Source organism: Henckelia pumila, chromosome 2 (genome assembly GCF_033568475.1).
Source record: "Henckelia pumila isolate YLH828 chromosome 2, ASM3356847v2, whole genome shotgun sequence".
NCBI classification, from domain to species: Eukaryota; Viridiplantae; Streptophyta; class Magnoliopsida; order Lamiales; family Gesneriaceae; genus Henckelia; species Henckelia pumila.
The window spans coordinates 2,267,025-2,290,395 of NC_133121.1; the positions used below are offsets into that span (position 1 = coordinate 2,267,025).

The 23,371-nt window shown below is 33.2% G+C and overlaps 4 protein-coding genes across 7 annotated transcripts; all 4 read left to right on the plus strand.

Moving 5' to 3' along the window:
- The first annotated feature begins 5,749 nt into the window (after positions 1-5,749).
- LOC140880079 (probable pectin methylesterase CGR3) lies at positions 5,750-10,362 on the plus strand. The gene is made up of 7 exons (XM_073284176.1): positions 5,750-5,886; positions 6,645-6,784; positions 7,115-7,154; positions 7,576-7,614; positions 8,248-8,622; positions 8,944-8,999; positions 9,974-10,362. The coding sequence occupies exons 2-7, from the start codon at positions 6,665-6,667 to the stop codon at positions 10,124-10,126; spliced, it is 783 nt and encodes a 260-aa protein (XP_073140277.1). The 5' UTR covers positions 5,750-5,886; positions 6,645-6,664; the 3' UTR covers positions 10,127-10,362.
- A 256-nt stretch (positions 10,363-10,618) lies between these two features.
- Positions 10,619-14,959, plus strand: LOC140884150 (protein trichome birefringence-like 13). Of its 2 annotated transcripts, none has more exons than XM_073290818.1 (6): positions 10,619-11,092; positions 11,392-11,569; positions 13,027-13,167; positions 13,723-13,843; positions 13,959-14,093; positions 14,629-14,959. In XM_073290818.1, the coding sequence occupies exons 1-6, from the start codon at positions 10,693-10,695 to the stop codon at positions 14,890-14,892; spliced, it is 1,239 nt and encodes a 412-aa protein (XP_073146919.1). In that variant the 5' UTR covers positions 10,619-10,692; the 3' UTR covers positions 14,893-14,959. The 2 variants fall into 2 exon arrangements, with proteins under 2 accessions (XP_073146919.1, XP_073146920.1); XM_073290819.1 differs by having other exon boundaries at positions 14,651-14,938.
- A 1,869-nt stretch (positions 14,960-16,828) lies between these two features.
- Positions 16,829-17,607, plus strand: LOC140880080 (pathogenesis-related leaf protein 6-like). The gene has a single exon (XM_073284177.1). The coding sequence runs from the start codon at positions 16,854-16,856 to the stop codon at positions 17,343-17,345; it is 492 nt and encodes a 163-aa protein (XP_073140278.1). The 5' UTR covers positions 16,829-16,853; the 3' UTR covers positions 17,346-17,607.
- Positions 17,608-18,232: 625 nt separating this feature from the next.
- On the plus strand, positions 18,233-21,194 carry LOC140885103 (uncharacterized). Of its 3 annotated transcripts, none has more exons than XM_073292035.1 (2): positions 18,233-18,288; positions 19,867-21,194. In XM_073292035.1, exon 2 carries the CDS (start codon positions 19,915-19,917, stop codon positions 20,959-20,961), a length of 1,047 nt encoding a protein of 348 aa, XP_073148136.1. In that variant the 5' UTR covers positions 18,233-18,288; positions 19,867-19,914; the 3' UTR covers positions 20,962-21,194. The 3 variants fall into 3 exon arrangements, with proteins under 3 accessions (XP_073148136.1, XP_073148135.1, XP_073148134.1); XM_073292034.1 differs by lacking the exon at positions 18,233-18,288 and adding an exon at positions 18,912-19,020; XM_073292033.1 differs by lacking the exon at positions 18,233-18,288 and adding an exon at positions 19,649-19,769.
- The last annotated feature ends 2,177 nt before the right edge of the window (positions 21,195-23,371 follow it).

Below are 23,371 nucleotides of genomic sequence, written 5' to 3' on the forward strand. Positions count from 1 at the left end.
ATAAAAGAATACTCTTTGGTGTATCATCTTGTGGGGATGAGAATTGTTTTGCAAAGGTTTTGGCCAGCAAATCTTTGACAGTGTTTGAAAAAGATTATAAGAAGCACTTCTCAATTTTTTCTTCACAAAATTTTGCGAATGAAAAGTTGAGAAGTGAAGCTTGCAGAAGCTCTCCTAAACACTACATTTATGTTGGGTATTGGAACACAAACCAGGGGCAGTCCAAGGAAAATTGAGGCCCAAGGCGAAGATTAGAGGAAAAGTTTCTTACATTAATTTTAAAACAAAGTTGATATTTACACTCTATTTTTGGTTATTTGTACTCCATTTGTAAATAAATTTGCACTTCATTCTACACATGAATTTGAGTGTATGTAACACAAAATAGAATGTAAATATCAAATTTCATTTAAAAAATCAAATATAATCGAGCTATACAAAATTGTCATAATATTTTGTGAATATAATTATGATCCCAAAAAAATCACATTGAACTATCAAAACTCACAATTTAAGTGTTAATTTAATTTAAAAGCAGTTAATTTAGTCATTAAAGATAAATTAAAAAAAGTCCCAATTTTTAAAAATAAGTTTCGAAATTTTTACCTTCAATCCATAATTTTCAACCACGACATGAAATTAACTATAAATATTAAAATATAACATTAAATTAAAAATAAATTGAACGATTCATAATTCAAATTTTTAACGCACACAGAGGTTAAGAGAAAATTGGTTGAACGTCAAGCTATAAAAATCAATGTCAAGAACGTGAAAAGTGATGGTCGACGACAAATAACATCAAATTGAGAGGTGATGAACAAAGCGACAATTGAACATATTAATTTGGGTGATAGCTTTGTTGTTGACGATGTATAAATATTCTTCAAGTTTTTAAATAGTTACTATAATATAATAAAAATTAATTAAAATACATTAATATATAATATTTATAATATACATTTATAAATTTTTTAAATTTGGGGCCCCACCCAAAGTGGGGCCCTGGGCATGCACCCTGCCCGCCCTGGGGCAGGGCCGCCCCTGACACAAACAATATTTATTTTGATGACAACAAAACTTGTTATTGTGTTTCTAAATATTTACTATAGTGTGAAGTTGTCAACTCAAAATGGAAGCCAAAACTCGTAATTAGCTAAACTGAATTTATGACGAGATCCAGTATTTCGATAATATCTCACAGATCATTGATGAAAATGATTAGCTGCCAAAACGAATACATAGAATACTCAATTTGGAATAAACAGTATATCACGTCAGTTGAGCAAAAATGGATGTTATCTAGATCAAACTGACGTCGCAACACCAAACTGAATTGCATCAGTCGAGCAAGAACACATCATCAGTTTACTTCGAGCAGTTCTTGTATTTTGGCATATCTTGCAGCTCGATTATTCAAATGGAACGATTCATCATACGTTGGAAATCTAAGACAATGATATTCACAAGTTGAAGTTTGAATCGGAGCATAAGGAGCTGCTAAACTGCATTGAAGTTTCTGGTGAAGAACTGAAATTCTGCAGAGCTGAATTTATTGCACATTTTGGTATTTCAAGCACATCTCCCTCATATAAACCCGAAATGGAGTGATTCTTGATTTTGTGGAAAGCTAAGAGAAAATGCTACAACTTTCATGTTTGTCACTTTGCTCAAAAATCAACGAATCAAGATATATAATACTAAACTGACCATATGCACTCAACTAATTTTTTGTTAAACTGGATTTTGAGCAGCTCTACTATTTCGAGTATAACTTTTGCATATAAACTCCGAATTGAGTTATTCTTGTGTCGTTGGAAATATAAGATCAAGAGACACAACTTTTGTATTCATCATTTTGCCCACATATCAATTGATCATGTCAGGGTATTCGATCAGTCGATCTCCGAGTTATTTGATCGGTTTAGCACTCCAGAAACAGTACAAAATCTTCTAACGACTCTATTTATGTGTCTAACGGTTATATCACTCTTGGAGCCTATAAATACAACATCTTGAGTATCTAACACAAGCTTTTGAAGGAGATTCAAAGCATGGGCGTCTAAACAAGATTTACCAGCTAGTTGAGAGCAAGTTCAAGGTGTGAAGAACACATCAACAGATTTCTTGAGTTTTTCCAGTCAAGTTCTTTACAACCCACTCACTCAAATATACAAGAGAGATGTATTTCATAGATTAGATGAGTGAGAGTCTTAACACAAAAACGCTAAAAATTGTGTTTGTAGTCTTGGCATAAAGAAGTTAAACAATATACGGATTGTGAGGTTGCGGCCTACAATCAAATGTGACTATGAGTTCTAAGATAGGCAATGGGTAAGTCCTAGTCTTGGAGTGAGTTTGTATAAATGTTTTGTATAAATCAAAGTTTTTTAGTACTATCCTTCCAAGGAGAAAGAAGGGGTGACGTAGGAGTATTTGAAATCTCCGAACATCCATAAACAAATACGAGTCTATCTATCACATTTAATTTACTTTTGCTACTGATTTTTAAGATGCATTATTGAAACATTTTATGTATTATTAATAGCATATAAAATGTTTGATAAAATGCTTCAACCAAACCGTTTTCATTATTTCAACTTGCATTGTTTTCAAATGACTTACAAAATATTTAATCGGTTTCTACGAAAGATTATTCCGAGTGTATTTTAATCGGTTCTTGTATTTTGGCATAATCTTTCGTATTTAATCGGTAATTTAATCGGTTCTTGTATTTATGCCAAAAAACTCGATTTAATTCATCGGGTGCTCAATATTTCAAGAACCGAATATTGTAGCTCAAAATATTTTTAAAGTATGTATTTACCCCCCTCTACACACCGTTTTCGATCCACACATTTTGTATTTCAAGATATGTGGTTAAAGCAGCTCTTATATTTCGTGATGAATTAAGAAGGATTATTGTGGATTTTGGTAACGGACAAATAAATCATTTGGCATTACTGATCTGTTAATTAATGACGAGTATATTGTGAGATTGGTATGTTTTAGTTTAGAAACGTGCACTGGTGTGAAAGGAAGTGATGGTGGTTTTCGGACCTCAGCCTCCCTATACCACAAACTTTGGTACTTGAATATTCCAAACAAGATCAAATTCATGTGTGGAGGGCAATTTGAGAGTCATTCTACCCACGAGATTTCACTTATGTCGAAGGAGAGTTCTTATTGACAGATTCTATCTACGAGATTTTAGTTATGTAAAAAGGAGTTCTTATTGACCGTTGCTGTCAGAGATGAAATCGAGATTTTATATCTCGGTGGGATGAAATAGATACAAATTGTAAAGTTTTAGTGAAAATAAATTCTTTAAATTTAGAGCATGATTGGTATATTGAAATGAATAAAGTGAGAATTGAATTAAACTTTGAAATGAAATAAGAATATGAATAAAATGATAGTTATATTTCATTGAAATGATTGGTACCGGAAGAAATGAAAATGAACGGAATGAAATTATTTTTAATAATCAAATCATTTTTTGACTACAAATAACAAAATAATAGCTATTCAAACGCATCATCATCATCATTATTATTATTATTATTATTATTATTATTATTATTATTATTATTATAAAAATAATAATTATAGTTGATATGTGAAGTATTTAAAATTTATTATTATTTAGTTTAACTAATCTAAACCTATATTTTGATGATTATTAATATTTTATTATTATTATAATAATAAGAAATAACTATAATAATTATAATTATTATTTTATTATTATCAAAATAATAATAATATATTTATAATAAATAATAATATTTTTATTAATAATTTTATAAATAATAATAATATAATATAAAATAAATAAATAAATCATAATACTGATAATCAATATTAAATAATTATTCATTATATAATAACAAAAAATAATTATATAATTATTTAGTGATATATGTTATAATAAATTGTTTTTGTTATTATTATTATAGATTAATAATAGTTTAAATAAATTAAATATGGAATTTTTTTTTACATAATATAGAATATAGGAGGTGAAAATGGTCATTTCCATCCAAAATACATGGAAATATGAGAATAGTCCTTCAATGGAAATGAACATTCTCGTTCAATGTCAAATCAAACATGAGTATAAAGAATGAGATGAAAATGTTCATTCCATTCTTTACTTTATTTCCTAATTTCAAGTATGCCCTTAATGTATCAAGATTCGAGATTAACATTAATAAGGAATAAGATATATCATAATGTATATATTTTTAGTAAATGCATAAAAAACTAAGACATACATATTTTTTTTGCTTTTTATGAACTTTTTAATAGGTTTTAACAATGATATAATACATCTCCATAGTTGGATTAATATTTGAGACAAACTATTGTTAAAAATAACCTATAGTCAACTTAGGTAAAATAACATATAAAAATTAAGTCCAACCCAACCTATACATTTATTTGGAAGATTGATAAGTTGATCGAATTTTTTTTTTAAAAAAAAAACTCTAGACCATACATACAAAAACACACACACACATATATATACATGCATAAAGTCTAACGCAACCTAACCCCTGCATAGATCCGTCCTGACCATTGTCCCAAATGTGAATCATGTTCTCAACATGGATTCCATGTGTTGTAACCAACGGTTTAAAAACCGAATCGGGACGATTAGTTCGACTATGAACTAGTCACAAATCCAGTCTGGACGATGCCAAAAATTTGTTAATAGGTCAAGCCTTATCAAGAATCATTTCCATTGGTTCGCTTATTTTTAAAATTATTTTAGTTCTAATGCGATTTTTTCATTAATTCTTCAAAAAAAATTATTTCCTTTATTCTTATTTGGTTTTGAATTTATTTAAAAATATTATTTTAGTGGTATTTGAGCTTATTTTGGTTTTGTTTGTTTATATATATATATATATATATTTGATGTTTTTTTTGAACTATATATTTGATGTTTATGTATTATATGTTGTTTTTTAGATTTTAAAGTTTAAACTTTGTTAAATGTATATTTATATATACATTTAAATTTTTTGAAATGTAAAATATATCAATTATTACATTATATTGTTAATTAATATAATATAATAATATTTTGGTTCGGCCATCCGATTGAAATAGTCAGGTCGTTTTTTAAGAGTTTACCAGTTCGATGGAATGAAGTTCCATTATAAAAACAATGGTTTTTCAATTCAACAATATTTGCAATCGGTCAACCAAGTGGCTCTCATCTTGGGTTCTATGTATTTTTTGGGGGACATGATTTTGTATATAGTGATTTTTTCTTTTATCTTTTGTGTTTTTTTCATAAGTTCAAAGTTCAAACACGATTGACCGTTACATATAAGTATATTTTATCTTAGAAAAAACAAGTATATTTTTAATAAAGTTATAACACAATTATCTTTTATTTGAAATATTGTTTTTTATGAATTAATTATTTTTAAATATATGCTACGAAAAATTCTAACTCGACCCGACTCGAGTCTCGACTTTATTAAATTAATTTTTTTATAAAAATCAAATTCATATCAGTATATCACTCAAATTTGGATAAATATAATTATTTGAATCTAGTTAGACCTGCTTGGATTCCTCACGTACACAAAGTACATTGATTGAAAACGGAGAATTTTGCATGAATTATTATTTATATCTACAGTACTATTTTATCGCACCCGTACCTGTAATCAATAATTTTTTTTAGGGCTAAATTAATTCCAGATGAGAACCCAAATCGTGAAAATGACATCAACAAGTGGAAATATAAATTATTACAGCTCATTGAAATGAAATCCCAGTCTCTGACCCTGTCATTTGAGCTAAAAGTACCGCAGATCTAGATCCCAACCCAGTTCTTGGCTCCTGTATTTCGATTTTGCATTTTAGGTAATGTCCAGTTAGTTACTTGAATTAGTTGGTTTGTATTAAGGTTTAGTGTTTTCTTTTTTATTTGTTAAAAATATGACATGATTCTGTTTAGGGAAGAGTGGATCTTTCAGATTATTCAAGGATACGATTTGATGTTAAGCAGTAAATCGTGCGCATGAACTAACTGAAATGAGTTGGATTTTCTTGCTGCTTCAGACTCCTGAATTAAAGACTTAAATAAGTAGATAATTTCTCATTAATTATTTGTAAATATGGAAAGGATGTCTTTTTAATGAGGGAGTAGGTCCTCAACCTCTGGTTGATTGATGCATTGTATGGTACCCAAATGATAGATTACCAACGGTATTGTATGATGGGCATTGGGCCAGTATCTGTCAATGTGTTGGCTACTTGGAATGCTAGTATATCTGCATCAATGGTGTGTGGTTGCTAATTAATCACTTTGTCTTGAAATGGTTGCGTTGTGCAAGCATTTCATTTAGGAATTTTTTGGTTTTGTGGTTCTATAAAGGTTTGCATGTGTTCGGTTATTGAGTTAAGATCAACTTTGGTATCTTGTTGATCTCTTTTGTTTTTTTTAAATGTTTTGAGACATGGTGGTTGTTATAGTTACATAACAGAGGCAGTTGTGTTTTAATATTTGTCCGAGGGGTTGTGATATTTTGGTTAAATGATGGTTTTGCGTGTTTAACTAAGTCTTTCGTTTTCCACTAAGGGGATATTATTTTCTCATCATCAAATCCCCCATGTTGCAGGTTTTTACAGGTATAAAACAATGTTTAGAAGGCCCAATCCTTCACGTCGTCCTACGGAGAGTGGAAACATTCCTTTCATGGGCGCATTTCAATCCAAATCCCGCCCATCTCCTATGTTATCTGTGGGACTTCTCATTGTGGTAAATCTGGGTCTTTCATCGCAAACTATTTTTGACGTGTTAGAATTTTTGTTTATACATCATATTTGCACAATGCGTGCATAGTTCAAAGATGTTCATATGTATGCTAGATGTATAGTCCCACTCGCTCATTTCCACGCATATAGTGAACTATATTATGCAAGTGCATACAGTGAACTATATTATGCAAGTCATAAAACATATGGTTAAAGGAGGCTTCCCATTTTTACCTAGTTGCAATGTTTCTTTTCACTTAGACCCAATTCATAATCATAATTATTTGCTGTAGTAAGAAAACTGATCCAGTGCCTTTTTTAAAAAAATTTCCAGGGAGCATTACTAATTGTTGGTTACATCTTCAAAGGCTCAGGTATTTTATTTGGTTTTTGCACATGCATGTATGGATAATATTGATGAGATTGGCATATTATGCACGATAATGGGTGAAATTCATCAATTAAACAATCACCATTGGATCATTAAATATAGATAGAACTCATTTATAGTTTATATAGGATCCCACGAGCATTTCTTATTATCTGGCAGTAACGAGGAATTGAAACCTGTCCCATTCAGTGTGGCATAAAATCAACTTGAAGTGAAATGCTCCATGTTTCCAAGATTTCTTAGCTGTAGGATGGACTTTCTTTCTTTTTAAGCAATTTCTCTGAATCATGATGATGGAGGAAGTCTATGAAGAAAGAGAACATTATCATCTCCTTTTATGAAGCATTTATTTGACAAATGAAACATATACTTGTGAAGTTCACTCGTATACATTCTTTTGTCAGGTGGCAGGGCTGACATAGCTGCTTTAAGTCGACTTGATGGTAAATTCTGTTATCTCTTTGATTTATGCATGTGAAATGCTATTTTTTATGAAGTGAAGTAATAGTTAGATATGATTGTTTCCTCCCTTTACTTTAACAATCATATAAGTTCTTTCAAAAGAAAGCTCTTTTTTTTTTCTTTAACATGATTTTTCAATGGATCAAGGTTACCCCATGCATACATTTATAAGTCCATTTCTTCATGCTCGCAACAAGTTCAGCCAAATTCATTTCTTAGTTTTCAGTTGTATTGGTGAAGCCTGTGGTAGTTGACTCATTACTAATTTGATATACTAAAAGGCGATTTTATATGAAAGTTTGTGGGATTTACTTATCATATTCAGAGTGGCTTGAAATCCAGTTCATGTGCATTTGTTCTTGCAACTTATATTTGACACTTAAAAGTCATCTTGTTGATATAGGAAAAATAGTCAACTGTCTGGTGCTTTGCTTTTTGGTTATGATTTTACGTTGCTTATATGATCTGGGTTTAGGATAACTATGGTCTCATACGTCCCATTTCACTCACTAGGCTGTGGGGCCATCTCTATCTGGTTTTTTTTCATGAAAAATAAATTACTTTTTGCTGGTGAAATGAGGATTATTTTTCAAGAATTGTTCATGCATACGCAGGTGGTGTTTCATGTACACTAGAAGTTACAAGATTAATACCTTTTCTTAAGAAAGCATATGGTGATAGCATGCACAAAGTGTTGCATGTGGGCCCTGAAACATGCTCAGTAGTCTCTCAATTATTTAAAGAAGAGGATACAGAAGCTTGGGGTGTTGAGCCATATGAGTTGGATGATGCTGATGGAAACTGCAGGCGTCTAATGCACAAAGGCATCGTTCGTGTGGCTGATATCAAGTTTCCTCTTCCCTACAGGCCGAAGTCATTTTCACTTGTCATAGTGTCCGATGCATTGGATTACTTGTCACCCAAATACCTTAACAGGACTGTTCCAGAGCTAGCAAGGGTTGCTTCTGACGGTTTAGTTATACTATCTGGTGAATCTCTGGAAACCTTGACTTCTTATATTCTTTTACCGTGTTATATGCTAGCTTATTCTCAGGAATTGCTTGGATTTTTTAATGGCTTTATGTCTATGTTAGTGATCTTAAAATTTGAAAGGTCATGTGGGTTATAAGATGTTTGGTCAGGATTTGGGTGTCAAAGAAATTTGCATATGGGCTTTAGCAAATATCAAAATTTTTGGGCATCACGTGCATTGTAGCGGCTATCTAAATATTTCCCACTCATATGTCCTATATTATCAGGTGTTCCCATTCCTTAAAAGGTGTTTTTGCTCGTTTTACGTTTTGATGCAGGTTACCCAGGTCAGCAGAGAGTTAAAGTGGCAGAGCTATCCAAGTTTGGTCGCCCGGTGAGTGTCTATCTATCTTTTACTTCTTTTTTTTTTTTTTTTTTAATCTTTACCTGATGGTAGTCATACACATATCTTATGTATATATGATATGAATCTTGTCTGGTTCACTGAAGAAATTTACTGGTGGTAGACAAGACAAGGTAGTATTATATGGATACTGCAGTTGGTTTGATATTTTTTCTTTTGGTGTCATTCAGAGCATATACCCGCATTGCTTTAGTTTGTTAGGAGAACTCATCTACTATACAGCATAAGTCGGTCTTATTTCTTTATCGTCATCATTATATAAACCTTAGTTTAAAATTAGTCTGTGGCTGGTTCTCTAGTCTGTCTTATTTAAAATTGAAGTCCTAGTCATTCTCAAACTTTTTCATGCCCGCTTAATAATTCCTCGCCAACTGTATTTTCACCACCATTGGTCCCCCGTCACCTCCTGGATTTGTTCATTATGCTCTATTTGATATTCAAATTCTATAAAAGTATATTATTATTGGGCCACCTCTCATAAACTCAAGCTTCAGGGAAAAGAGATTTTAACATGGTATTAGAGTCTGGGCTCACTGGTTCAAATCCCTTGTGCGCAAAACCACGTAGGTTTTATCAAATTGATCCGGAGTAACCTATGTTACCTAACACCAGATCAAACTGGACGTGTACATATTGATATTTCGGACGTTGATTGCTCAATCTCTCTTACATGCGCTTTGGCATGCTAAAATATTCTTTCTAATTATCAGTCATCATCAACTAGCTAAATCCTCTTAATTCTCCTTTTCTTTGTGGAGGCACACGCAATTCTTGGTTGGAGTCTTGGAGAAATATCTTGCATAAGCAAGTAATTCTCGCATTTAGCTTTAACTCCACCTACGCTAGCCTCTGCCGCAGTGTCTCGAATCAGCCAGTAATATCTTCCCACACATCAAATTTCTAACTTCCAAATAACATCAGCATCTCGTTATTTTTTTGTGCAGGCCAAATTGCGAAGCTCGTCTTGGTGGATACGGTTGTTCATTCAGACAAGTTTAGAAGAGAATGAAACTGCTACCAAGAAGTTTCAGCAGGCAGCAGCCAAGAAATCTCTCAAGTCTTCTTGCCAAATTTTTCACCTAAAACCATTGCATTGAGTCTTTTATAAATTTGATTTTTTTTTCGGACATCATGGAAACTAGGTCTATATTGATTCTCAATATTAAGTTATCACTTACTAAATCTGTGTTTCATTTTATTTTTGTCTTATGATGATTAATATACCAAACATTATTTTGTTGATCTTGAAATGTACCATCAAAATGTAATCTTGATTTTACATATAGACAGCCAAAATTCGGCTGTAAACATGTTGGGCATCCACATAATTGATTCAAGGGTTTAGTAATGAAACTTATTCGAAATTTTTGTGATTTTATTATTTTTTGTCGAAAATACTTGGATGATATTGTACACGTGAGTGTTATGTTAGCAACACTTAATAAAAGTGACCAATATATAATTTAAAAAACCAACAAAGAGATAGATAACGAATTAAAATCAAAATTCTTGCACACATTGCTCAAAAATGTTATAAATATATAACGTAAAAAATACAATGTTAGAAGTTCCTAAACGACAGGCGGCAAAGTACTCAGTCAAGAATGAGATAAATGAACGAAAACGCACTAATGTGCGCCGGGTCCGCATTCCACCGTGCTCCATGGCCACGAGAGACCCTCACTCCAAAAAATCCGCTTCGAATTCCTCGCTCGCATCTCGTCTCCTCATCACTCTCATATGCTTCGCCTCCTTCTGCCTCTTCTTCTCTCTATTCCGGAAAGACGCCGAGTGGCCGCCCTTAACCGCTTACTCTACGGTGCTGGACAAGACAAACATTAACTGCAACTACTCGGTTGGGCGGTGGATCTACGATCCGACGGTCAAATCGCCGCCTCGGTACGATCACACGTGCAAGGAGATATTCAAAGGTTGGAATTGCATTGCCAGCGAAAAATCCAACGCCATTGATATTCTCAAGTGGCGCTGGAAACCCTACCAGTGTGATCTCCCGCTGTTCGATCCTCTTCGATTCCTCAATGACTTCCGAGACACAAATATAGGTGAGTGTTGTCTCTTACCTTTTCTTTTGTGTCGGTATTTTTCAGCTGGTGTTTCATTAGAGCTAGTACATTTTTTTTTTTTCAGTTTACTGATTACCATCCATGTTCCTTGTAGTATTTTATATGGTTTGAATTACGTTTTGGTTTGTGTATATGGATTATGGAGTGAGCTACGTTGTAATGCACAGTCAGAAAAAGTTCTCAAATACGATGCACTTTGTTATTTTGTTAATTTATATGTAGACTTGAGCATGAATATGTTACTGAAATTTCAATCTGTATAATCCTACATAATACAGGATTCATTGGGGACTCATTGAATCGAAACATGTTTGTAGCACTGTTCTGCAGTTTGAAAAGAGTGTCTGGTGAGGTTAAAAAATGGCGTCCTGTTGGAGCTGACCGGGGTTTCACTTTCCTTGAATACAACCTGACCATTGCCTATCACCGGACAAATCTCCTGGCCCATTATGGTAGGTAAGCCAAGTGCTACACCTGTCATATAGGTTTATGCAAAAACCAAGTGAATGCACTAGTGATGATGCATTTTGTCACATTTCTTTACAATCATTCACAATTTGCAATATGTATCTCCACTGGCTCTATTGGTGCAAACTTTCAATATCTTGTCCTAGGTGATAGTATGTGATGTGTTTGGATCGATACTTAATGTTGTTTTAATTCTTCGGGTAACTATTCGGCAACTTGATATCCTAAAATAATGTGAATTGTGCCACCCATAAAATTAATCCATTCTGTGTTTAATAATAGTATCAGTTTATCAGACCTACATCATTTGTTTTCTTACTAAACTTGAAATGTTTTAAGGCACCGTTTGGTTTGAGGTATGATATAAGTAATATATAGATAAATAATATAATGTAATAAAAAATAAATAAGAAATGATAGTTAAAATAGTATTAGATTTGATTAATAGATTATGGTTTATTTGATTTGATTGATTAAATTTTATATAAAAATGTTAAATGACTATTTTGTTCTTTTAACAATAAATAAAATAAAAATTATATTATTTATAAGGGGTAATATAGTAATTTGAATTCAGTGATTTGATTGATATGAGATAAATAATTAATGATTTGATTGATGTAAAATAAATAGTTAATATATGAATAAATAATATGATGAGAAGAACGTGAGATGAGATGAGATGAGTTATACATATATTAGTAATATGGTGAACAGAACGGTGCCTAATTCAGTGAAACTTAAACTTTCTAGCTTTGCCTCGTATGGGATTAAGACACAATCACTTGTAATCTTAAGGAAAACCAACGTGGAGAATGAGATCTCTCATTCTATTGCCTATATTCACATTTTTCTTTTGTATTTTCTTTGGAGTATTTCATTAGAATTCTTTATTTTGCATAACTTCATGGTAAAGTAGGAGTCTTTTATCTCTTACTAGAAACACGGGTTCCTAGTGCAGTAGAAAAATGCTGGTCTGAAGATACATGCAAAAGTCTTGCATTGCTGACCATTCTTGCTGGAAGGGTCTTTTATCTCTTACTAGAAACACGGGTTCCTAGTGCTGTAGAAAAATGCTGGTCTGAAGATACATGCAAAAGTCTTGCATTGCTGACCATTTTTGCTGACACTAATTAAAAATTTAATACTGTGCATGGAATCTCCTAGAATTAATTCTTCTTACCTCCTAAATACCGGTTGTGAAATGCTTTTCGATGCCCAGTTTTATTGTGAACTTGTGTGCTTGGTATGGCTTTTAGACCACAAGATAGCTTGCTCTTAAATTTCCTCCATGCTGTTATGATCGGAGTTCTGAAAAATAGTTTATAGTATTTACTTTGGCCGCAATGATTCCAGTGAAGTGGAGATTAATCATTTTTCGAATTTTCTTGTATACATTTTTTCACTATTATCACATAAAACTTTTATGTACATAAACTTTGTAGTTGGGCGGCCAGCAATAGTGGTGGCATGCTGGAGTCACTTGGCTTTAAGGAAGGTTATAGAGTTGATGCCGATCTGCCCGAAGGAACGTGGGCTGAAGCTCCAAGTTTCCATGACATACTTATCTTTAACACTGGACACTGGTAATTTATGTTCTTTGTGGGTCTCTCTTCTGTTGAAAATTATAGGATGCCGCTAATATTCTTGTGGCTATTACAGTATTACTGTATTATGAATCTGCTCCTAAGGCTCCAGGCCCTTTCTTTGCTTATCACACATTTTTTCTGTCGAAAATAGAGTTAAATACGCAAATATGTCTTCAAACTTTCACATTCCTTTCAAAACTGATGTTGGGGAGCTGTTCAGTTTCTTCGAAGCTCCAAGAGTAGCATTGCGGCTGTGCTTAATTTGATGGCTTATTTTTTAACAATCAGTAAACAATTGCCTGCTTCTTTCCACCATATGGAGACAAGAATCATATTCCCTTGGACTTCAATGATTAATGGCTGTGATAGCATGTGATAGTTTCCTAATTTCAGTAAAGTTATTTATCTTTTGTCTAGCTACTTGTAAAATGCTGTGGCATCTTTCGGACATTGAAGTTGCTCGATAAGCTTTATCCTTTTCTTATGTTCTGCCAATTTTCACTGAATTGTTGTTTATGGTGCTGGATTTTCTGTCTTCTTGACCTTTTGTAGGTGGTGGGCGCCTTCAAAGTTTGACCCCGTAAAATCACCTATGTTTTTCTTTGAAAAGGGTTTGCCAGTTATTCCTCCCGTCTCACCTGATGTTGGCCTTGATATAGTCTTAAGGCACATGGTATGAACCTTGTTTCACTTCAAATGCCCCTAAGTGAAGGGGTTGTTTTACTTCCGCATTCTTTCTGGCATGAGCATGAAAGCACAATTATATGTATGTGTCATGTCTGTACCAGCTATCATATGTGGAGAAACAAGCTCGTCCAAATGCAATACTTTTCTTCAGAACACAATCACCACGACATTTTGAAGGAGGTGATTGGGATCGAGGTGGTTCATGTTCACGCTCACAACCTTTGTTGCCACAAGAAGTAAGTTTCTCTACATGCTGTTATAACTTTTTGGTTTTTCTTTTTTTGCTGTATTGATGTCCAAACACATTTTTAGAATTGCTTCATTTAATTGATAGTTGTGCATCATAAACGAACATTGTAATGCTCTATAATAGTGTTGAACTCAGAAAATTATGTAGGTTTTTGCTGGGAGAGGAGGGGGTGGATTTGAATCTCACGTTTTACATGCATTACACAAATTGAATCTTATTGCATGTCTGATGCATTGATTAAATATGCATCATGTACGTTATTATGAGACGCACGATTAAATTTCTGAGTGTGCAAGAGGATGTAGAATTCTGAGATACATGATTAACATTTTCTCAGTGTGCAAGTAGTCGTCTTGATGGTGATAGAAGATTTATACTGTTGGGGGTTGGTCATGACAGCATCTATGATCTTTTAAAAATATTCGTTAAAGTTTTCCCTTTTTTTTATGACCGAACTTCCTTATTTTGTTATACCCACATCCATTGTTATGTTTAATCAGCATATCCCACTCTGTATTCAGGTTGAAAAACTTTTCTCTGTAGAATCTAATGGAACGAACGTGGAGACACGGCTTGTGAACAGGCATCTGCACAAAGCCCTCGAAGGTTCTCGTTTCCAGGTAATGGACATAACACATATAAGTGAATTCAGAGCCGACGCCCATCCATCAACAGCAGGTGGGAAAAAACACGACGATTGCATGCATTGGTGCTTACCAGGACTTCCAGATACGTGGAATGACTTGTTTATTGCTCATTTAAACACCATTAGACTTCGGAATTGAATAAGTTATCACTGTACGATTATTGGAAAATATTTTTTACCTCTGATTCTAGTTGAAGATTAGTAGATTACTTGTCCAGAAAAGTATAGATAGGTTCAATTTAATAATTTTTTAAAACCTGTAGAGAGAGAATGGAGTCCACGAGTGTCTAATGCTGCGCACGCCGCCGCTCTTACATAAGTCAGTGTTATTAATTTGTAATAAATAATCATGATCGCACTTTCAAGAGTTGAGAAAAACATCAGCTTCTCTTAAGGATTTAGGTAGTGTTTCTGATAGTTTTTAGGAAACACTTCTCAGTTTTTTCTTAACAAATTTGAGAAGTGCTTCTTAAAAGCTCTTACAAACACCACTTCAACAGTGAAGGCGAACTGAATTTTTCTACCAAAAAACCGATTTGATTTAAGCTGGTCGGTTAGGTTTACATCGGAACCCTATTCTCATCCGAAATACCCAAATGAGTCAGAATCCAAATCACCGGATCTCTTTTCCCACCCTCAAGTGGTACAGGCTATGCTACACCTTTTTGATTTTTAAACCTTTTTTCTCTAGTCACCAATCACCATCAATTTTTCCTTCTCAAATTTGATGTTTCATATAATCTTTCATCAATTTGGTAAAAAAAAAAAAAAGGTTTGAAACATATTAATCCTATTTTTCCAAACTAAGTTTGAATTTCATTTTTTTTGTCGACTTTGTTTTTTTTACAATTTATTTTAACGATGTAGCAAGAACAAAAGTTACAAAATGATTTGTTTTCTTTACACAAATATTGATTATTTTATGTTTATATTATGAACGTGCATAAATACATGGCAAATCATTTTGTAACTTTTGTTCTTGCTACATCGTTAAAATAAATTGTCTCCAATTAATTGCTATACATATACTGATTAATATTTTTTTATATTTGAATTGAATTTAATATTGTCAAGATTTCTTTCATATTTTTAGAATTTTTTTATAAAAAAATTATGAATATTTTGAGGTTAAAAGGAACATCTGTCGTCACTGTACACTTTTTAGAGACGAACGACTTCCGATTTTTTTTTTTTTCCCATTAGCATTTACAAAAAAAAAAAAATCAAGTTTGTGACAATCAAACCTCGAATGATAAATTTCGTCTTAAGCATGCGATTTGGTCACATCAAGTTATAGTAACATATGATAGCCATCAACATACTTCCTCCGTCCCAATTATATTGTTCATATTTTCTTTTTTATTTGTCCCAAATATATAGTCATATATCATATTTAGTAATTTTTTTTACACTTCTTTACTAATATACCCCTATTAACTACACTTTGCAAATTGTGCAATCATTTTTTAATACATTAAATAGGGATAAAATAGGAAATTTATATAAAATTTGCTTTTCCAACACATTTTTCTTAATCTGTGTGAAAATCCAAAGAAGACATTATATATGGGACGGAGAGAGTATTATATTATTCTGTAAAGTACGGTACATGGCTCTTTATTAGCATCTGATAGTCTTGGTCTCTTGGATAACTCAACACAAGAAATTAAAGAATTTAATTGAGTTTTGGGGGTTTAATTGTATCAATTCCAGATGACGAATTCAATTAATGTGACAAAATCCTAGACTTAAGCAGCACGTACTCCCATGCTTTTCTTTGAGTGAAGGTCGGTGAATACAGAAGTGGTACAAATTCACTGGGCCGTGACTCTACATATGTCCAAAGGGAACGTTTTAGCAAGTTTATGGTTACTTAAAATTGTAATTAATTCAATTGCACCTTTCCACATGCCATCACACATATTCATTTATTGTTTATTACTTTTTTTATATTGTTTATTACTTATAAATGCTAAATGTGGTAATATTTAATCATAGCTATTTCCCTATAATTGGCTATAAATAGCCAATAGCAACACTTACATTCTCATTCAAATATAATCCAAAATAATTCCCACAATAAATCACAATAACATTTCGATGGCCATGCATATAATCTCCATTTTCATCATGTTTTCAGTTGCTTTATCTTCCCACATGTTCCCCTCGAATGCCCAAAATTCGCCCCAAGATTACGTTAACGCTCACAATACTCCCCGTGGGCAAGTGGGCGTTGGGAGCGTTATATGGAACGTAACGCTCGCTAACTATGCACAAAACTACGCTAACCAAAGGATCGGCGACTGTGCTTTAACTCACTCAAATGGCCCTTATGGCGAGAACTTGGCCAAAGGTAGCAGCAGCTGGTTCACTGGCGTGGAGGCAGTGAATTTGTGGATGGCAGAAAAGTCATGCTACGATTATGCAACGAACTCGTGCATAGGAGGGAAGCCGTGCTTGCATTACACTCAAGTGGTGTGGCACGACTCGATTCGGATTGGGTGCGCTCGTGTCCAGTGCAGCAATGGATGGTATTATGTGATCTGTAGTTATGATGCCCCTGGGAATTGGGTTGGGGAGCGGCCATATTAAGCAAAATGTTGCATGGTTTGAATAAAAATAGTACAAGAATAATGATATAAACTACCATATATAATAAGCAAATATTGTCTCAGTGACCAACAAATTAGTAGTCCCTTGATATATGGGTTAACTGGTTTTCCGTAAGTTAAATCTTGTACTCAAGTCATAGAAGAAGTCGTGTTTGTATTTGTGTTTGTGTTGATTAAGAAAAACCCTTCCTTTGTTTTAGTGGGAGAAGGGCGAATAAGAAACGTGCATGTATAAAGATCGATTTAGATATATACTGGTGTCAGTTGATTGTGTTATGTTGCATCTATAAAAAAAGTTAATATTTTGTTATGTACGTTTATTGTGTATTACAAGATGTTCATATGAATATCGTGGAAGGATTTAATACGTTTCATATATTAAATCCAATATTAGGCAGCCAACTTAAACCATGGGGCAAAAAGATAAACCCATTGATTTTAATTTATAAAGGTGGTTTTTTTTTTTGAGAATATTTATAAAGGGAGTTGAAATTAAATATGAACAAAAATTCCATCAAATCAAGCAACGTAGTACATTACATGCAATGACACCCTTAAACCCGGTACACTCTATTGCACGAGGCAGCAGCAAGTGGCATCAAGAAACAAACACGCACACACACACATTATTCTCAAATCTCAACTGAGCTGCAGCAAAAGCAAGCACAAAGTGAGTTGTTGCCATCATAAGAGTGAATCAGATTTCAGAGAGACACATAGAGAGAGAGTGGAAGAAAGCTGTCAAATGCCAATTCAAACACGCACTCACTCACACACACAAACACTAAATCAATACGATTTTCTTACCGCATTATTTATTGGCCTCACTGCTATTGCCTTTTTCTTGTTCAACTACTCTTGCAAGTTATTGTGCCTGTGCCACTGCTTCCTTCCTTCCTTTGTTTTTCTTTTTTTTTTTCCAGGTATTGATTCTATTTTGATGTGTGTTGTTTATTATTTTTCTGTATGAAATAAATGCATTTGCTGTCATTGTTATGAACTTTTGATGGGTTTTTGGGTGCTTAAGCAATAATATGCTGTAATTTGAGGACTTTTTGATTTGGGTTTTTTGGTTTATTGCTTGTAAGCATTGTTCAAAAACTTGAAAAAAAGACCCATTTCAAGAAACAATACAATCATTGAAATGGGTCTTTGTAGTGACTGTAAAGATTTGTTTTTTTTTTTTCACTTGATTAGAGAGGAGTTGTCAAAGATTGAGTTAATTTTCTCCTGCCTAGCTAACAGGCACCTTGATAAGCTCAGAAAATTTCTCCTGAAATTCGGATATATTTTTTCATTTGGGCATGCAGGTGGTAGACAGGGGCGGCCCTGCCCAGGGCGGGCAGGGCCCTTGCCCAGGGCCCCACTCATGTTGGGGCCCCCAATTTATTAAAATATTTAATATATATAATATAATTATTATATATTAACATTGTCTAATTAATTATTAAAAAATATAATTATTATTATACAAAATATCGAAGAATATTCCGCACGTCCAAAGCTATATATTCAATATTTTCTCCGTTAATCATCTTTCATTATGGTGTTGTTTGTCGTCGAGCATCGCACCACATCGCCCTCCCGTGATCATTGATTCTCCAAGCCTCGAGTTCTTAGCTTGAGTTGTTTGAACGATTTTTTCTCTGCCTCTGGTTGTGCTAAACTTTTGATTTATAAGTCGTTCAATTTAATTTTTATTTTATGTTAGACGTTAATATTTGTTGTTAATTTCATGCAAGAGTTGAAAATTCGTGGATTGCAAGTACAATTTTTGAAACCTAATTTTGAAAATTAGGTTTTTTTAGTTTAATTTTGAATAACTAAATTAACTATATATAAATTGAATTTGTATCTGAACTGTAAGTGTGGATAATTTATTGTGATTTTTTTATGGAAAATTCATGATTACGAAATATGAAGGATAAATTTGTATAGCTCAATTATATCTGACTTTTCAAATTAATGTAAGGGGCCCTCTGATCTAAACTTCGTCCGGGGCCTCGTTTTCCTTATGACCGCCCCTAGTGGTAGATTTTCATGTGGTTTCAGTACCCTTTTTACAAGTCTCCTTATGTAAAGCTGCTTGAAGTAAAGAAATAGGATGTTGGCATCTAAGTTATTTTTTGTGTGGCTTTTGGTTTACGAAAGATTAGATGCAGAAGTGAGAATAGATCAGATGAACAGGGGTTTACGTGTTCAGTTGTGGAAGAATCTGTGGATAAACATGTGTAATAATGAAACCGCTAGTGCTGTAATTAGATTTCTTTCCCGGTGTATTTTACTGAATCAAACTTGCCAACCTCTAACCATTTTCCATTACAAGAATTTAATCCACCAAATGTCTTCATCACAAGAATTTCATATTAATATATTCCTGAAATTTGAGCTCAGAGTCAGGATGGTAAATGAGCTCTCTCTTCTTTCAGAATGATGTTAGATCATTCGATAAGTTGCTTAGTACTCTTTTTCAAGGAACTGATCTTATTATGTTTCGACAGGTTTGATTGGTATTAGCAGCGAGAAACGAGAAAATAAAGGAAATTATCATGTCCAGGCAGTCACCGAATAGGAACCAGAGATCCAAGGGAATCAAGATTAACCATGTTCTTCAAATTTGTTTGTTGGTTGCTATTTGCTTTTGGTTGATATACCAAGTCAAACATTCCCATGATAGGAAAAAAGAATTCGACAAAAGTGATGAAAAAGTGTTAATTCGTAGAGAAAGTACCGACGTTATGATTAAACTTGGAAGAAAGGACGTCACACACTCGCAAGTGGAAGAAATTGTTTCCAAGAATGCGGAACATGATGACGAGCTAGAAGAAGAAGAAGAGGAAGATAAGAATGAAGAAGATGTGCAAGGAGAGAAAAAGATTCGAGGAAATGAGAACGAAGGTCTTCGAGGTGAAGAAGAAGAAGAAGAAGAAGAAGAAGAGATAGACGAGCAGGAACGAGAGAGGTTAGAAACAGAAGTTGATCGAGAAGAGGATTTTGTCGATGATCAGGAGGAGGGGCAAGATGGTGATGACCAAGAAAATGAAGAAAAGTATTCTGAAGATACGAAGAAGGATGTCTCTCATGTGGAGGATGCGGATGGTGATGGAGACGATAGGAGTAGCCATGAGGCACGCGAGGAACATTACAAGGCAGATGATGCTTCAAGTCATGATACCCAACTTGATAGAGAAAAGTCGAGTGAACACCTTGATCTTGTCTTAGTAAAAGAAAAGAAGGAGCTTAATAGTGAAGTAACCAATACATCTGAGAATATAAAAGAATTGGGAGTGGAAAATGGCCAAATGGCAAAAGGGAGCAATGGATCAGATGGAACAAGCACAGAAACTTTGCTGGGCTACTCCCAGAATGGCTCGTTTTCGAATAACACGATGACTGAAGGGTCCCATCATCGTGTAGAAGTAACCAACAGCTCAACAGAAGTAACATTGGGGAATCATAGCTCATCCTTGGGGAACATAACAGAGAGCATGTGGGGTGATGGTACCTCAGAGGTTGGTAAAAATGAAATCTTTGATTCCAGAATGCCATGGCCTGAAACTTTTGAGCAAGTTCAAAACGTTTTCTCTGATATATAAAATTCTTTGGAAGATAAAGATGTCCCTGCGAATATTGATACACTGCGCCATGGGATATGGAACATGAGAAGTTGGGAACTCTTACCAAAGATGCTACAGCAGAATGACCACATTGATATTTTTTACATATCTTTTAGTTTTGCTGGTATGGTGGTATTTGGCTTTTGAGGTTACATGTCCAATGAAGAAAAGTTGATAAGGTTTGTAATTACTTCAAGAAGTTTTTACCCAGATCTGCGAGGATATTTTGTTATCCGATTAATTAGACAGTTATTTTGTAATTGTGTTTCTTCAAAAAATTTGATAAAATATTTTATTTTTTTTTAAAAAAAATAAATATGCTGTTGGACAACTATTTTTTACGATTAAAAAAGTCGAATGTTATTTGTTTTCAATTCACAAAATATCATATTAATACATCTCACTTATTTTCTATAAAATATACTTGAACATTTTTTTTAAAAAAAAGTAATTTTATTTTATTTATTTATGATTTAAAATTTATATTTAATGAAATGTTTGTTTCATTATTTTTTACTAAACACGATATTTCTTTTTTTTAATTTATAAAACACTAAAAAAACAAATTCAAATACCTCGTCAAACTTTTTAATTTATAAAATACTAAAAAAAATTGTTAGAATTGGTACGGGTGGAGTTTAAAACAAATATTTTGAGCTACAATAGCTCGGTTCTTGAAATATTTAGTACCGATGAATTAAATCGAGTTTTATTTTCAAACCAAACGGAAGATACTCTAAATAATCCTTTGTAGAAACCGATTAAACATTTTGTAAGTCATTTGAAAACAATGCAAGAACTCCTAGCCAATCACTTGATTGTAGACCGCAACCTCACAATCCACATAATGTTTAACGTCTTTATGTCAAGGCTACAAACACAATCTTTAACGTTTTTGTGTTAAGATTTCTCACTTAACTAATCTATGAATACATCTCTCGAATATGTGAGTGAGTTGGATTCTCTTCAATTGATATATAAAGATTTGGACATGGAAGATTGTTCTATAAACTTGGTTTGGTGTGAAGAACTTGAAAGTAGACGCTCATGTTTTTTCTTGTTCTTCACACCTTGAGCTTTGCTCTCAATCTAGCTAATAATCTGTTTTTACTGCCCTCTGCCTTGAATCTCTCTTCCAAGAGTTCATTTGATTTTCCAAGATATTGCATTTATACGTTTCAAGAAAGATATAACTGTTAGATACAGAAATAAAGTCGTTAGAAGATTTTTATCTGTAAGTCCACTAACTGATCTTGGTAAACTGAATTTGGTGCAAAACTAGTACTATAGCAGTTTCACAGTTTGGGTACTATAACAGTTGAGCAAACTTCGGTTTGATAGTAGTTGAGCAAACCTCAGTTTGGTAGCACTTGACCGCATATGATTAGTTGAGTATTGTATTTCTTGATTGGTTGCTTTTTGGGCAAAGTAGTAAACATAAAAGTCGTAGCCCTTTTTCTTAGCTTTCTAACACCGCAAGAATCAATCCATTTGTAGTTCATATGCAAAAGTTATACTTAATATACCAGATTGTATATGAAATTCTGCTGTGCAAAATTTTAGTTCCGAGATATAAATTTCAATGCAGCTTTGCAGCTTCTTGGGTTCCGATTCAGTCTTTAACTTGTGCATAAGATTTCTAGATCTTTTTCTTAGATTTCAAATGCATGGTGAATCGTTCTATTCGGATAATTGAGCTGCGAGTTATGGTCAAAATACTAGAACTGCTCGAGGTCAACTGCTTCTGTTTTCTTGCTTGACTGGTGCAATTCAATTTGATGTTGCAATGCCAGTTTGATCAAAGATAATATCCGTTTTTGCTCAACTGACGTGAAAGTTAAATTTTAATTTTTTTAAATAAGCAATCTTAGCCACTATTGTTTGTCACGCCTGAACAGACTGTAGAATTAAATAAATCATGCACAACAGAATTGCATGAACTGAAAGTGGAAAAAGTAGATCGGAATACCTCCGGCCATTGAAACTTTTGAAGAATGCTTTTGAACACGAAGAACACCTTGAATTCAACGCTTAAGAGTTTTCTAAGTACTCCAAACCTCACAATAGATAGTATGTTAAAATTTTTTGTGTGTACTTGTGTCCATCATCGAATCAGTTTAAATTAGTTTGTGGCTTATCATAATGAGATATTTTGTTGTTCAAAAATGCTAAACTTATCAAGATATTATTATGCACATCTACATCCATAAAATCCATGGTCAGTAAATAAAGGCATAACTGTGTATAAATAAATCTTAATAATTATCGTATGAACCACTTTATGAGATATAAATATTAAATATAAATTGAATATTTTCAATACCGATGGCATCCACCTTTGTATTATTTATTTATAGAAAATGTACGCGGAATAAAACTTTGGTTCCTA

Excerpts from the sequence above, each read along its gene's own strand:
- LOC140880079 (XM_073284176.1), top strand. The coding sequence starts at position 6,665 with ATGTTTAGAAGGCCCAATCCTTCACGTCGTCCTACGGAGAGTGGAAAC. Across the intron at positions 7,155-7,575 it reads TTACATCTTCAAAGGCTCAG|GTGGCAGGGCTGACATAGCT; the intron begins GTATTTTATTTG and ends TTCTTTTGTCAG. Across the intron at positions 9,000-9,973 it reads TATCCAAGTTTGGTCGCCCG|GCCAAATTGCGAAGCTCGTC; the intron begins GTGAGTGTCTAT and ends TTTTTTGTGCAG.
- LOC140884150 (XM_073290818.1), top strand. The coding sequence starts at position 10,693 with ATGGCCACGAGAGACCCTCACTCCAAAAAATCCGCTTCGAATTCCTCG. Across the intron at positions 13,168-13,722 it reads ATCTTTAACACTGGACACTG|GTGGTGGGCGCCTTCAAAGT; the intron begins GTAATTTATGTT and ends GACCTTTTGTAG. Across the intron at positions 14,094-14,628 it reads AACCTTTGTTGCCACAAGAA|GTTGAAAAACTTTTCTCTGT; the intron begins GTAAGTTTCTCT and ends CTCTGTATTCAG.
- LOC140880080 (XM_073284177.1), top strand. The coding sequence starts at position 16,854 with ATGGCCATGCATATAATCTCCATTTTCATCATGTTTTCAGTTGCTTTA.
- LOC140885103 (XM_073292035.1), top strand. The coding sequence starts at position 19,915 with ATGTCCAGGCAGTCACCGAATAGGAACCAGAGATCCAAGGGAATCAAG.